This window comes from Siniperca chuatsi, linkage group LG3, assembly GCF_020085105.1.
Source record: "Siniperca chuatsi isolate FFG_IHB_CAS linkage group LG3, ASM2008510v1, whole genome shotgun sequence".
In the NCBI taxonomy this organism is placed as follows: Eukaryota; Metazoa; Chordata; class Actinopteri; order Centrarchiformes; family Sinipercidae; genus Siniperca; species Siniperca chuatsi.
Window position 1 is genome coordinate 16619706 of NC_058044.1, and position 16835 is coordinate 16636540.

A 16835-nucleotide genomic window follows, 5' to 3' on the forward strand; every position below is an offset into this window, starting at 1 on the left:
TACCTTGTACAATTTAACACATATACAGGTATCTTACACACAAACTTACCTCTGTTGCAATGCTTTGGTTCCCTTCATTTTCCAACAGGTATTGCACCACCTCCAAGTGACTCTCCTGGGCTGCCATGTAGAGTGGAGTGAAGCCATTCTGTAGAGGAAAATGCATACAGTCCATACACACTTTTTATTATCTAATAGCTTTTGATCATTGAGAAGCTTCTCACCTGTGACTGAGAATTGATATCTGCTCCTCTCTTCACCAGTAGTCTGACCACTTCTTTTTGTCCAGCCAATGAGGCAATATGAAGGGCAGTGTTTCCTTTCTGCAGAGAAAAACAGGGTTAAGGCCACCAGCAAAGTGTGTATCCTGTGCAGTGGTGAAAGAAGTTCAGATCCTTTACTTAAGTAAAAGTACTGATACCACACTGTGAAAATACTCCACTACAAGTAAAAGTCAACTTCTCATGAGCTCAGAAAAAAAGCCTGTTTTCAGCTTTGTGACAATTTTCCAGCCAATCCACGTTTTATTAAATAGTTTATTTATCTTAAGAAGTAGGAGAATTTTCTCAACCCATAAAGGAAAACTTAATCCTTCAGTTTATCAGAAACATTCACATTCAAAATCACTAAATTTGGAGATACATGGTTTTTACTGGACAAGTATGAAAAATCGTAATCTGAATACTGAAAAGTATAAAGTTGCATAAAATGGAAATACTAATTTGTACTTAATTACAGTACTTGAGTAAATGTACTTAGTTACATTCCACTACTGAACCTGTGTGGGCATAAACGCCTTAAAAATCAGAGCTGGTTGAAAGAGACACAAGTATAAAAGGTGTAATGGACACAGAAACCTCTGATATTAATATCTCCTCCTTGAAAACCAAATGATGCAAACTGACAATACACAAATGTTTTGATCTTGCATCTGTTTTTATTTTCAGGACGTGAAGGTTACTGACTGATTAATATCAAAGGCCAAATTCATGTCACTCCAAGGACATGGGCAGCAGGGTGACAGATTCCTTGCTGGCTGTTTACTGTTGCTAGCTGTTAAACCTGACGCGTTAGGCATCCACCGAGTCACATAACAAACAGCTTGCCAAGAGGCTTACCCCACACTCACTCTCATCCCTCTCTCTCCTTTCCAGTAAAGATAGAATATCTAATGATGCAATCTTGAGTCCACTGTGACCTCTTTCAAAGCTGAAGACTTGATGAAACTGACTTTAAATTTTGTTATAATGCCATCCAAAAGAAAGAATCCAGAAACACAGATAAAACATTCTTGTCGGCTATAACACTTGGTTATAGTGAATATATAAGGTTACAAAGTTAAACTCTTTTAGACTTTCTCCGTCTTAAATCACCCTCGTGTCCACCACCACCCTTGTGACCCTTGCATTCATGTGCACTCCTTCCCGTCATCTCCCTCGTTCTCTTTCTGTCACTGAACCTTTCTTTTTTTCCCACATATCTTTCCCCATGTAAGGCTAAAGATCAAACCGTGATATGTTCATGTCTGGAAAGCTGATTATAGCACAATAACTAACAACTAAAATGTACCTTGGTGGAAGAGTCAACAGGTGCTCCTCTCTCCAGCAGTTCCTCCACTAAATCCTTGTGTCCCTCCTTAGCTGCCAGATGTAGCGCATTCAGACCATTCTGGAGAGAAAAGAAAACATCAACATAAGCGTCAAGAAAACAAATGTGGTAAAGTGGTTATTGCATAACTGAGTGGCACTCATGGAATTACATTATGAGCATTAAGCCCCAGACCATAGAGCTTGGGCAATAAATGCAGTACCTGCATTACATCATAGGAGGCAGAATATACATAGTGCACACAATAACATCAACAACTGCACAATCCAGTGCATTGAAATACAGTATTCCTGCAATAAAAATGCATACTACCTTTGTGAAGCCTGCAGTATAATGTAAAATGAGATGTTATTGTGTCCATCTTAAGAGCATTTTGGCCAGTGGCCAATATTACATTAGAAATGAGTGAGAACATTTTCTTCAATGTATTAGGATCAGAAAAAAATATTTTAAAATATTATCATATGTCATTTATGCACTAAAAACAACATTCAAATCATTTTACATGTTGATAAAAGAAATTTACAGTAGGATGAATTACAGTTCTAAAAAAATGGCAATTACAAAAAACCAACAACAAAAAAAACAACAAAAAAAAAAAGAAAAGAGATGCTTATTTCTAGAAATGTTTTGGGAGATCAACATCCAACAACTCATTCATGAGAAGTACTGTATCAGTCAAAGAAAATATGGCAGATTTTTCCCTCAGGCATGTTTGGTGTGAGCATTACATCAAAGGCCTCTGATCCATCAACCAGAGCTACAGGTTAGAAGCAGCACAAGAGGAGGAGAGCAGAGCGTAAATGTTTCACACTGACAGGCAATAGCAACACAACCGATGTATTTATAACACACACGCACAAACATATTTCCTCTGAGACAGACATGTATAAACACACAAAAGAATGATTCACCTCATCCTCCTCTTCTTCCATTCTGTGCTGTGTCTCTCTGAAATGCGCAAACTAAGAGAGTATCTTAAAACTTTTATCCTTCAGGTCCCCTGCTCCTTTTCTCAAACCAAGTGTCAGACTCTCTCCGTCTTCTTTCCTTTCTGTGCGTTCTGCTCCTTTGTAAGTCTTTCCTTGTTCTTTTTCTGGATTTAAAAGTGATGAAGCTCTGACCATCAACAGCAGTCCTCTGCTTCCTTTCACAACCCTCTCTGGTTTAGATCCAAGCTTCTAGGTCTGTCTGCCTTTTTCTCCCCCCTGCAGGCTCTATAAGATGGATTACAGAGAGGAACTGTGCCTCCTGGCTCTGAAGGCGCTCCCTGCTAACACCTCTATCATTGCCCCCTTCCTTCCCTCGTGCACGTACAACACGCATGCACACACACAAATAACAGAATAAGTACACACACACACACACACACACACACACACACACACACACACACACACACACACTCTCTCTCACTCTCTCACTCTCTCTGAGTTGCCAAATGCCAAACAGCTACTGGGGTGTCATGTTTCTGCACAGTCATAGAGGCTATGTAGGATGCAAACACACACACAAACTACTGGATACTCATATTTAGAAGCCAATGAAAATGTCAACCTTTCAAAAAGAAAAAAGAGGGCATTCCTCAGAGGCCAAAGTATGCAAGTGAGTGTCTGGTCAAGTGAGTGACTGTGCCAGAGATATCAGGACATGACTTTAAAAGGTAAAAATGAGAGCCACAATCATCTCCTAGAATAAAATACTTAAAAGGGCAAAGATGTGTTTATGTAAGAAGCTCTTAATGAAGAAAAAAAGACTTGACAGATTAGAAAGTTAAATTATTGTAGCACAAATGGCCCTTTGATTGGGTCTCTTTGACCGAATCTGAGTCAGCAAGAAGCCATCTGAAGAACGATTTCAACACATCTTATTCTTACCTCTTCAGATCTGCAGAGTTAAAACACTAGAAAAGTGAACTCGTGATTGTGAAAAGTGACTCCTTATTGATTCTATTTGATACATTATTGATACTATTTTAAATGTCATTAAATAGTGAAACATTTCGATCACAATTTTCTAGAGCCAAAGGCGACATTTTCAAATTGCTTATTTTGTCCGACCAACAGACCAAAACGCATTTACAGCAAAAGAAAAAAGAAAATAATCCTCACATTTGAGAATCTGTAACCAGTAAATCATTGACATTTTTGCTTGATAAATGACTTAAACAATTAGTCAATTATCATTAATACATTTTTTGTAGATCAACTGATCGATTAACTGACTAATCTTTTCAGCACTATCATGCACTAACACACGTGGTAAACAAATCATCATTATTATAATCATCATCATCATCACTACAGTCATCAGGTGATAGGTGTGTTTATACTGAGCTGGAGATGCTTGTCATACATAAGAAATGTTCATCAACACTTCAGTAAATCATAAATCACATTACTCAATCAGTCAGTGACATTTTCAGTGCAGTGCCAACAGGCGAGATGAAACAACTTCCAAATGTGAGACTAGCTGCTCTTTGCTGCAGTTTGAACATGCAGAAAGTGTCAGCTTTAGCCATCAGTTCTGAAATGATGGACTCACTGACACAGCAAGAATTATGCAATCTTATTAGAGTGTTTCAATCACATTTCAACCATTATGTATTCCAGGAGCACAAGCAAAGGACAAGCAAAAGCCACAACGAACTCACACATATACACACTCCGTCACACAAACTGATCTAAATCTCCTTTTCCTCTGAGCTGTAAGTGAAAGCTTCATTTAGCTAATGGACATTCAGCCCGACACAGTGATCCCTGGCAGTTTGCAGTGCTTCCTGGCAGGATGTACACTGTTGAGCTCCGTCCAATGCAGATTAATATTCACGCCCCTATGACCGCTGACCTTTGTTATAAACACACGTGGTAATAAATGGTCAAGTTTATTTGGTGTTGTTATATAGGCCCAAGTGTCAGAGGGGATGAATGTTAGAGGAAAAAGAGGAAATAATGTAAATGCGTGCAGATTAAAGAGTAATATCACTTACCAAGGATTAACATTTGGGTAGATTATCGGGGAAGTCTAGCTTTTAATTGTGAGGACATGGAAACAGCTCACATACACATTCACAAACACAAACAAACACACACACACACACACACACACACACACACACACACACACAGATAAGTCAACTGTACATTGATATACAAAAACATGCTTGTGTGTTCACAGAGTCACAAACTGGGAGCTAAAGTTATCTCTCAAGAAGGTGTTTTATTTATCTCATTCATAAAATCTGTGCAACTGTGCAATAGTGCGGATTTGGAGTGTATCCCTTTCTCTCCCTCTCTTTAACTAACTTGGACAGCCTTCTGCCTTGGCCCCAGACTCTGGCCCTCGCCACCCTGTTGCTGCTTTCTAGGATCTGACTCTTCAGTTATTAATGAACACACCGCCAAGGGCAACACTCAAAATTCCTGTGTGACATTCCAGCGTCTCCACTGAAACCACTGATAATATTATATTTACTATTATTCATTTTATGATACATTTTCTGGATCATATCACATCACATTACAGAAAATAACAATATATATTGTGTGTGTTATACTGTAACACACTCCAACAATTGTGAAAATAGCATGTTATTCCCCCATGACCTATTACAAAGAGTGTTGATTTTATCCAAGTGACAACACTGTGCTGAGATTTGTAAATAGCTGATTGACTAACACAAATCCAATTAGTACGCTACGAAGGTTCCTTTATTTTAAAGTCACTGCAGATTAATCGATTGTTACTTCCGCACATTTTAGACTTTCATGTCTGTTGGTGCTCTTATCAACAGAGCTCTGATTCTAATGACTGCAGTGCTGACAGTACTCTTACAGATAATGGTTCTGTAATTGTGTGGAGTGCTTTTCCACTGACATGATTCTGATCCACTCATTTCCTTGAGAGCAATTTTGCTGCTAATCATAGTAATGTAATACTTCTGAATGATCAGCTCATATCACTGCTGTGGTTGTGGAAATTGGTATCTCCTTGAAATATAATTATGGTTCAAATGGCATCATATCTGGACAAATGTCAATTACCACTGTCAGGATGGTCATACCACTGTGTTGGAAGAAACCACTCCTCAGCTGCCATCAACACAAAAAATGATGATAACACATACAAAAAAATATGTTCAGGAATATGTGTGTCTTCAAATTTAGAATTTAACATAAATTAACTTTGTCAATGTATGTCTGCATGTGTGTGTGTGTGTGTGTGTGCGTGTGTGTGTGATCTGTGTGATCAGTTCTCTAATACAAAGTAAAATTAACTACAGTTAACTGCTTAAGGGCAAGGTCATATTAGCTGAGTGGTATTTATCTCTTGTGACTAATAAAATTACATCTATGGCATTACAGTATATTGGCTTCTCTCTCTCTCAGAAACAGTCATACACACACACACACACACACACACACACACGCAACGTGAGAGCATCACTGGAATATATATGAAAATGTCACTTGCATTTTTGGTCACCTGACAAGGGCTCAAATGTGATCATCTGACTCCTGATAGATACTATGAAGGGCAGGGCTCTCCTGTTGCAGAGGGAGCTGTGTGTTTGTGTGTTTGTGTGTTTGTATGTGTGTGTGTGTGTGTGTGTGTGTGTGTGAGAGTGTGAGAGTGTGAGAGAGAGAGAGAGAGAGAGAGTGTGTGTAGGATCACAGCTCTGAATAGTAAGGCTTCCCTCTTTGTGCACAAAACAAAACCACAAAACCCATGGTGCCCATGACAACAAGTAGTAGAGCAGTAGGCAGTTGCCAATTACAGCCTAGTGTATAAATAGTTGCTATTAAACTGCTGGAAAATTACAAAAGGCCAAAAGCAATGAGACAGCACAAAATATGAGGAGCTATTGCTATGCATGCCCGCACACAACACATACACACACACACACACACACACACACACACACACAGGAAGACTCACATAGCCACACTCCCCAGGCTCCATTAAGCTACCTTGTGACTACTGCAAATCATACTGACATAGACAGGGCAGATGCGGGTGTACAGAGCTCTAGTTGGAACTATTTTGCACCCTCCCCAATCCCTCCTTCTCAGTGGAATGTGGGTGAGGGTGGGTATGGGGGTAAGAACAGCTGTCAGAGGGATGCAGACCTGTCAAATGCAGCTGAGATTGGAGGGAAGAATGGGTGTGGTCATGGAGGGAAGAGGAATTTGAGGGTGGTTATGATCTTGTGACGGCAGCCTGGCAAGTTAAGGTATGTGCTGACCTAGTTCAGTTGTGTGATGCCACCGTAACACAGCTGAGTGAAAGTTAGATTCAGCAGGTTTGACAGACAGACCTACGACTGTGACAGTAGCATGTAATTTATGTGCTGTATCTTAGCATATGTGCACAATGAACCATTAAACAGCAGATTTCACTAAACATTTTGGTGTGCCAATTCTGCCCAGATGTGGTTGTGTTGAACAGTCAAAACTGTAAAAATAAAATAAGATATTTTATTCAGTTATTTGCTGTAGCTGCTGTTGATTGGACATGAGAAAATTATTTACTTCAAATAAGATAACAACTAGATTTAGTTGACTGTAAAACAGCCTGTTTTCCTTGACTAAAAATACCATCATTTTGCTGACAAGATCTAGACTTCAACTGATGACAACACAATGAATAAAAAATAAGTACAACTAATACTATATGTCCTTAAGTCAAGACTTAATACTTAAGACTAAATCCTTCCATGACTTTGTGACCCTACATTGTCCTCTAATGCGTTTTGTTGCTGAGCCTGTAGATATTGGCAAGAGGCTAACAATCTATAATGTTCAGACTAGTCAACACTCAAAAATGGAAATCAATTAGTCTACTTTGATAGTTAACATGTAGTATTATCACACACAACTCAACAGAATGATATAGCTGTTTCATACATGTTTAGTTAGATGCACAGCAATGTGCTGTGATTGTCATCTGCTGAACAACACACATTAGCACATGCTTGACCGTCACAAATATGGTGAATGTTTTGAACAATCTAACTTAACTCCATAAGGCCAATATGATGTTATAGTCTAGTCTAGTCTATAGTCTATAGTCTGGCAATGGGAGATGACTCAAACTATTACAGAACTACATGTCAACATGCTGAATATTGCATACTGATGAGTGACAGGGGGTTTAACAACATAAACCTTGGTTAATAAACTAAATGATCAGTGTTCTTTCTACCATTGAAGTAATGAATGCACATTAAAGAAAAGGCACTGTGACATCTACAGGTAGCTACAGTAGCGTAGCAGTCCATTTGCAAAGATAACAGGAAAAACAATGCACATCGTGACAGACAACATCATCAGGCAACATATGCTGGATGTAGCCTCTGTTGAGGCTTACCTGATTACAGGTGCTGATGTCTACTCCATTTTTGAGGAAGTCGAGGACTTTGTCAATGTTCCCCGCTCTGGCAGCTCGCAGGAAACTGGTGTTACTGTCGGACTAGAGAGATGAAGACAGGAAGGAGGCTAATATTAGGAACAGGAACACAGGCATGTTTTTAATTTTTGGTTTCATTACATTTCAGCTACTCCTACTTAAGGTGGAATATGTATAAAGTTAATAGTAAAGGTTGGTTCAGAAAATATTTAGGTCAGACTTTATTTAAATTATTTATTTTACTTTATAAAATGCAAGTGCACAAGTGCAAAATGCAAGTCAATTTAGAGCTTGTTATTGCTGTGCATGATGGGAGTTTATTTGATATAAAAAGGTTCAGAATGGGTTTTATGGAAGTCAGACTTCCTGCTTGTATCAATAGTTTGTCTGAGTAGGCTATTCTAAATTTAACCACCAGACATCAAGGCTGCACAAGCAGCTGCAACACACACATGTGGCGCGCACACACACACACACACACACACACACACACACACACACACACACACACACACACACACATATGCTGTGTTTTCCTGTATTTATGTGTATGTACCAGTTGAGTTCAAAATTGTTGACAACATGTAGCCAGGGAGGATGCTTTACAGTTGAACAGTTAACCTTACAATCATAGCAGACGGTAACAGTTTAATAAGATCATAGTACATTTTGAACTGCAATGGAAATTAAATCCTTCTATATAATAAAAAGACACAAAAACAACAAATACATCTTAAAGTTAAATAAAAAACAAAGGGTTAAAAATACGTAACAATGTTAAATATAAAATATTTATGTATTACAATTTTTATTTGCATATCTGCCAACATATACACTGCCAACATATACACTAATACCAATATATCTGTGATTATCTGTGATAAGCCAATATCAGCTAATAATATAAGTCTGCTGATATATTAATGGCTGCAAATAACAATTCTTTTCATTATCAATTAATCTGGTGATTTTTTCAAATAATCAATTATTCGTTTGGTCTATAAAAATGTCAGAAAATTGGGAAAAATGCACATAAAAATGTCCTAAAGCCCGAGTCACTGTCACCTAATTGAAATCCCAAAGAATTCAGTTCACTATCACACAGTAAGGCAAAGAAAAGCAGCAAATCCTCACATCTGACAAACTGAAAGCAGGCAATGTTTGTAATTTTAGCTTGAATGATGACTTATACAATAAATCAATAATCAAAATATAATAACCAAAATTTATGGAGCTTCTATTCTGCTACATAAATGCCACACTACTTTTGCAAAGAACTACTAGCTGTATCGATCTGAGAGTGCTGACAAGGTTTTAACCTCTTTTTAGTGGGGTTAAGACAGTAACGAGTCAGTCAAACACCACTGGGTGTTAACTTGTGAGGTCAGCACATTCAGATTCCCCATCGCATGTCTGGGATGAGGCCACACCCCTGTGTAGGATCAAGGGTCAAACCTCTCATATGGGATGTCACCACACACACACACACACACACACACACACACACACACACACCAGCAGCAAAGAGATTAACACGTGTTTTTTGAACACTTCCTCAGTGCAACATGTGTAACAGAAAACACGAAAACTGATGAACCATGTTTCTCTCTCCAACTCTTACCAGTGAATCATCAACTTCAGATCCAGAGTCAGCAGCTCCGTAGTAGTCAGCGTGATGGTTTAAATCTTTGTCACTCCCACTGGTATTTATATCTTTATCTGATCCACAGGCCTTACACATTGCTGCATTACCCATGGTTACCATCCAAATCAGTTGGTAATTTCCCAGCTAAACCTGAAAACTGTGGCCTGTCTTCACTCACTTCACTTCACTCACTGTATGGCACTATATGGTCTACCAAAGTCCAATCCTTGTAGTTTCTCACTTTGCATCCTTAGGTAAAGTCCACTTTCCTGACATTTGGCTACATAAATCAATCTTACAATCCATTAAATCTGTCCATGTCTTCTATCCAAATTTCACTTACTTCACTATTACCACCACTCTTTCCACTCTCTGTGCCCTTTTATCCCTTGCCCAGCAAAAACTCTCCTAACACTCCTATCTCTGTCTTAGTGTGTGAGCTGAGCCTAACCAAGGCCCAGTCCTGCCTACTCTTCCTCTAGCTCTCCTCTCTCTCTCTCTGTAGGATAACAACTGCAGCCATAAACATTTAACCCTAACTGTCTCTCCCGCCTTGGCTATTTTTAACTATCCAGACCATCTCTTCAGTGAAGACCACAACCCCTTGCTGTGTGTACCCATGGTGGGGTGCACGACAGCTGGGTTTGCTGGGTTTTCATGATGGAGTGATAGTGGTCAAGCCTGAACGCAGTACTCAGATCAAATTTCCGTAACTTACAACCTTACACAAAATACATTGTTCATCATTAGGGGAATGTAGAAAATGTATATGATATGTAGACATGGTTCAAACTTGTAACATTTAACCTGTGTGCATGGGGTTTCATCTGAAGATGTGCTTTTACAGCTATGATTGCAGAATATTCCAGATACTGGTTCATACTTTGGATAACAAGTTTATATGCCTCTTCAGATTGTAATTACAAATGCACATCATGATAGACTTGCAAACAGGTAACAAAACCAGCAGCACTATACAGAATCCAGCAGTATACAGAAGGCACACGTCAGTCTGTCTATGTTGCAGCATGTTTTCCAGTCACTTCTGCTTTCACTCCCTTTAGTCTCTCTGCCAAGCAAACACACACACAAACAGAGATTGGATTGATTGAGAACCAGCTGTAATCTCTGTATCTGCACAGGATTTGACCTGCAGTCAATCATGTAATGAAGGATACTGGATTATACACTGTACTCTGTCCAAGTCTGTGCTTACATTGGAGGAACATCAGAACTCTACTCAGTATAATAAATATCTCATTAGCATCTGCAATTATGTGCACACAAGGCCACTTATGGTCATTTGTAACCACTGTGTTGGCCTGTATTATGAGACCAAGTATACTCACACAACATTCATTTGATGTGGACAAGTGCAAAGACAGGTTTGATCCAAATAAAGTAACCTGAGTGTGTGGCAGTATTTTTCAGTGAAAATTAGGCCACTTGATCTATTCAGAGGTAATTTCATCTCTAGACTAACAACTCAAAAATGAGTAGATTAGACATTCCTTTTCTAAATATTAGTTGTATCTTTGGCCACCGAAAATACTAATATCTGATTGGCTGGCAGGCGTATCAGAACACCTGAACATAGTTTCATTCAACAGCTAAACCACCATCCAAAATCAGTGTTTAAGGTTAAACTCCAAGTAACCATAGCAACAAAACAAATTCTTTATCCTACATCACCAGTTAAACCAAAAGCGTGTCTTCAAAGGACAAGTGAAATGCAAGCAGTTATGCGGCCTGTGTAGACACACTGTAACCTAACCATGGGTTAACTGACAATAAGTCAGTTTCAAAAATTGATGACTATTTTAGAAAAGCTTCCATTTTTTTCCTTTGGTAAATGGTCATGGCATAAGAGCAATGATACACTGTGTTCCAATATTAGAAAATAATGGACTGCGAAGGAAATAAACAAACTCCATTTTGTCCATTGCTTTCTTTTTTTCATTCTCCTGAACTTGTACTTTATAACATACCCGACGTATTCTTTTATTCCAGTTATTACCAAAATGGTCCATGCAAGGTCTGATACCACCAGCCTGTGACCTCCCTCTGAGCTTGAGCCTTTCTCACATCTGTCATCTGTTCCACCATCATCCATTTCCCTCACACTACATAATAAATCATCTGAGAGGACAGCAGGACAGCAAACCACAGCACACTCTACGGTCAACCACATCCACATCTGTGCAACCCCCACAACCCACTCTCACACACAATGCCCTAACACCAACGCTTACAGTATACTCTTAAGCCCACAAGAGCTTGTGTGGTGAAAATCAAAATGGTAATGAGCACGATACATGACACAAACTTCTGAAAATGATTTTGTGTGTTTTACCAAACGCTTTCGCTCAGCTCTCTCACGCTGCCGTCTCCTCCTCTCCCTGGCTTTTTGTAGAGCTCTGTACTCTGGATTTTGCTCAAGCTCTCGAGCTTTCTTCAGGTGGGCCGCAGCATGGGCCATGACTTCCCCTTTCTACCTCTCTCTGTCTCAAAAAACTGTTTTACTAGGTGCTGAAGTTTCACTTTGTCAAATTTCATAGGTACTTAACTAACACTAAGTACCACATATACACTTAACTTTTGCAGATGCAAAAAAACAATTTTACTGTATGAATTATAAAAAGTAATTAAGCCTCATGCTGTGTAAACACTGTGCTAAGTCACTTGAAAAAAAGTTACTTTCCAGGAAAGTTTCTGGTAACTTTCCAAATGGTGTTCATCTCAACTCCTCAACAGAAAATGCAAAAAAAAAAAAAAATCTTCTTGGATTGGCTCCAGAATTGATCCTGTCTTCAAACTGAACGGAAATAAACAACTGCTGACTATTTCTCCCCTTGTGTTGCCCTATTCTTCAATTCTTCTATTTTCTTCTCTTCAGTCTTCTTTCTCTTCTTTGTCCCTCCACATCAAGCCAGGAAACAGCTACTGGATTTCCACATTCTCACACAAAACACTCAGAGGTCCACACATCCAAACATGCCAATTGAAAATGAAGCATTCACATTCATGTGCACAGACACGAGAGAGGGAGACGATGACTGAAAAGGGTTGCTGAATGATGAGAGTAAGACCCATCCGCTTACATATTCCAACACACACTCAATCACAGATAGGGAATGACCCAGTCCAGATGCTCATGAAAACCTTACTCCATGCGAACAGATGTGGCTACAAAACATTTGTGTGTGTGTGTGTGCGTGCGTGCGTGCGTGCGTGCATGTGCACGTGCATGCATGTGACTGCTATTGTGTGTATGTGAGCTAGAGTCACAGGAAAGTGTCTATTGTGTAAGGGGTTTAGGGAAGCTGCATGCCAACAGCCAGCAGACTGCTACAGCCACAGGTACTGTACTCTCTCTTACTACCGCTGTGAAAATGCATTCTATCCTGAGGGAAAGAGGGACACATGAAGGGAAAAGAAGGTTAATAGGTGAGGAGGGGAGATGGGGTGGATTAGAGGGGGAGAGCTTGAGAAAGTAGGGCAAATTAAGTGAATATTAAAGCCATTTTGTGTGGAATATTCTTGTATTGGTGCCCCCCAGTGGTAGTATCAGAAAAGTCCCCCCCTCATGGATCTGACCCAGGGACACTTAGATATGTGGGCAAAAACAATTTCATTGACTGTCTAATTTTCTACAAGCACAAACTTATTCCAACATAATAGTTTTTTAGAAGCTATAATCACGTACAAATGTAACGCACAGTGGCTTTAAAAGAACAGCAAGGCAGAAATGAGATCCAACTTTTGTGTATTTGCAAAGGATCAACGACCCAAAAGCCAAATTAGCTGAAATTTTTGCACCGTCATCCGCAGTTGGTAAACAATGTCACACAATTAGTTGGGTTTTCAGATGTGCCAGTTTGGCTAAACATGAATCCAACATATTTGATATTTTCCTTTTTTTTTTTTTTACATGGTTTTCCATCTTCTTCTGTTCATTTCCCAGATAAAGTTAAAGGCTAAACGTTTTGAGATGTTAGAGGATTTGTGCATTTGTACATTTCTACTATACCGAAAGAAAAAGACAGTACAGGGGAAAGTGGGGGAAGTGAGGTATTAGGGGACATAAAGAGGACATAAGTATAAAAAAGTTAATTAAATAAATTAAAACAATAATGAAGAGTATGCAAAGAGGGACAGCTGCAAGGAAGAGACAGCAGAGTGGGGAAGAAGAGAAACAGGGTGAACTTGGGTACAGGCTGTCCTTCTGTGAGCAAGCACAGAAGATGGGACACACCACCCAATCCAGAGGGGGACCAGTGAGCACAGAACAGTGTCTCCCAATCACCTGCAAGTTACAGGCTTCCCCCTGCATGGGGGGAAAGTGGGTCGGTCTGAATCTGTACTGCCGGTACTGGTGGCTGAAGAAATATGATTTGACAGCTCGTGTGAGTGTGTGTATGTGTGTGTCCACCACCAGCAGACGGGTGTCAGGGTCTCTCTCTGTCAATGTAGCTAATGTTAGAAGTTTGAAATTTCATCCCCACGGACAGGGGCACTATCTCACACATCTCTTTTCTGTTCACACATTTTGCCTGATATGTTTTCACAGGCTCAGTCAACAACAACAACAACAGCAACAACATCAGCGACATCTCTTTCTACTAGTAATCATGAATGGGACAGATCTGCTGAATCACACCGCACTGTAATACTGTCTAAAAATGCTCTACCCTGGTGCATATAGCCTGAATGCTTCATTCAGTTTCATTATGATGCTTCTGCTGGAAGATTTCTGTTTATGTGCTCTGCTCCTTTAGCACTCTCTGCTGGTAAAACAGAGAATAAGGCATTTTTTTCTTAAGGCAACATCTATGGATCTTTGATTTAAATAGAAGAAATAACAGAACATTAAAACAGTGATGATGACTGGAAAAAACTTCAGATTATTGAACCATTATTCTATGATGATACACACTGACATTCAAAACAAAATAAAAAATTCTTCAGATCTACTTGTTTATTTTCCAGGATCGTTAATCAACTTTTAAATATATTAATAAATTAAATATACTTTTAAATATATTTTATAATGTATGCTTATTATTCCACACAGAGTTAATCTAACGATTGCTTTTTTTATGACCTGAAAAGTAAAACACAAAGAAAACCTTCCCCATAACATACCGTATGCTTTACAATGCAAGTAAATCTAAACTAAAGTGACAACTACTGTATTGCCAAACTTCTTGAGTTTCAGATTTAACAGACAAAATCTATAAGCTTATTGATCAGCACGTTAACTGAACCTGAAACAGTGTTCTTACTGTAATATTGTTACAGTTGTGTGTGTGTGTGTGTGCACAGTATGTCTTTATTAAGACTATTCTACTACTTTTTCAGTGTATGCATCAGCAAAGGCTGATCAGTGATCTCTATTGATCCCTTCCATTACTCATGCAAGATAATGAGGATTAGGAGAAGACATTATGAACTAAATTAGTGTGTGTGTGTGTGTGTGTGTGTGTGTGTGTGTGTGAATGAGTGTCCATTTAGGAGTCAGATTACATTGAAGGGGGGGGGGCTCCAAAGAGAGCTGATGTGAGCTAGATCTATTGGTTTAGTGGATCTCATGCATGGGGAGGGGTTAATGGTCTGCTTTTGATTTTATAGATCCAAGGCTTTTTATATGGCCCATTAGGACTCCTTGATAGACAGATATGGGAAACGCAGAGACCAGCACACGTATCCCTGCACGCGCCTGTTCATGTGCTTCAAATTGTGAGTGGATGTGTGTGTGCAGGTTTGGAGCGTGATGTACATACTTCATCGGGCGCACACATTTACATGTATGGATATGCAAAGAGTTGCTTGCGGCCATTTTAATGTGAGAAACAACCAAATTAACGAAAGTTTCACAATGTTCATGTTTATCATGTGTCTTCTGTGTTTTTCCAACAACAAATATTGAGAATGCAATACTTCTGTATTCCGTGCTCGCTCTCAACTCCATTACCAAGCAAAAGGAAATGTAACTTTGATAATAAATAAATAAATAAATGTTCAGTGTGATGGATTACCTATGTGCAACTTGCTTGTTTCTGCAAGTTTATTTTCATATCATACTAACATGAACTAAAATGAACCAGTGGCTGCCTGGGAAGTAGGAAAAAGGCATTAATCGATTCAATCATATGCTTTGGAACATAGTTAGCTATAATGTAAAGTACATAATTTGTAGTAAATGAGCTAAAACATACAAAACCACTGATTTGTTTCTTTAACTCATCTCTCTGCTCCTGGGAGCCAGTATCTTTTTCTAATTGTTTTTGCTGTTATTACTATGGTTGTTTTGGATGTTGCTGCTGTTGTTGTTGTTCATGATTTGTCTGCCTGCTAATGGCGCTACAGTGCTGACTAGTGGAGTTCTGCCAGTGATGAGTGTCTGGTAGCATATAATGCAAATTAGATTTAATGGAGGGAGAATCTTTCTGTTTAAGATGACTCATTTAGACTTCTAGAAGCTTCATGACCACAATTTTTGACCCTCTCCCAACTGCTCCGCACTTGAGAAATGATTTCATTTCATTAGTCCTTACATGTTTGGTTTAAGTGATGCAGTAGGCTTATGTTAACCTGGTAATTGTGCAAGCGACTGAAATGTCTCCATGTGCAGTGATACAGCATATGGCCTTCATCCCTTGTACTTCACTAACGACCACTGGACAAGAGGCAGATACAGATTTTTTTAAAGAGTGGACTGGAAGGCGAAACCAAAGATACCCAACTGCTTTCCATGCTTTAATAAATGTTCCATTGCTATCAACACAAGTGCATTACTGACTGAGTTCGTCTAAGGGCCACTAGATGCAAGCCAAGAAAACACCTGTAGAGAAGACAAAATAAACAATGACAACTTTCACACACACACACACACACACACACACACACACACACGCATGCAATGCTCCCCCCTTTCCCTTCAGGATATTGATTCTAAACTGCAGCTGAACCCCACGTCACATGACTGTAACATTAGAAAATCAACACTGCAGCTTTACTACCTGCCTGATTCCTGCCTGCCTGATGTTCAAATAAACATAGTTTCCTGTTGAGGAGGTTTTTAATATACAGTAAGTGGTGAGTCTGTGCTTAAATGGTAGTTTAAAAGATTACACAGTCTTGTAAACAGAAAGTTCACAAGGTTTTCAAAAGC

General features: G+C 39.1%; 1 protein-coding gene across 18 annotated transcripts in view; it reads right to left on the reverse strand.

Annotated features, from left to right (window-relative positions):
- The window catches only part of LOC122873220 (ankyrin-3-like), a 77530-nt gene that overhangs the window by 46883 nt on the left and 13812 nt on the right, over positions 1-16835 (reverse strand). For 12 of the 18 annotated variants that reach the window (XM_044189643.1, XM_044189652.1, XM_044189639.1 and 9 more), the window contains exons 1-5: positions 9638-10145; positions 7978-8079; positions 1570-1668; positions 225-323; positions 50-148 (exon numbers count right to left, since the gene is read on the reverse strand). In XM_044189643.1, the coding sequence (XP_044045578.1) occupies positions 50-148; positions 225-323; positions 1570-1668; positions 7978-8079; positions 9638-9781 (543 nt within the window). In that variant the 5' untranslated portion in view covers positions 9782-10145. Of the gene's footprint in view, positions 1-49; positions 149-224; positions 324-1569; positions 1669-2522; positions 2886-7977; positions 8080-9637; positions 10146-16835 lie in introns of those variants that run through there. The other 6 variants (XM_044189648.1, XM_044189647.1, XM_044189649.1 and 3 more) reach the window with 6 other exon arrangements.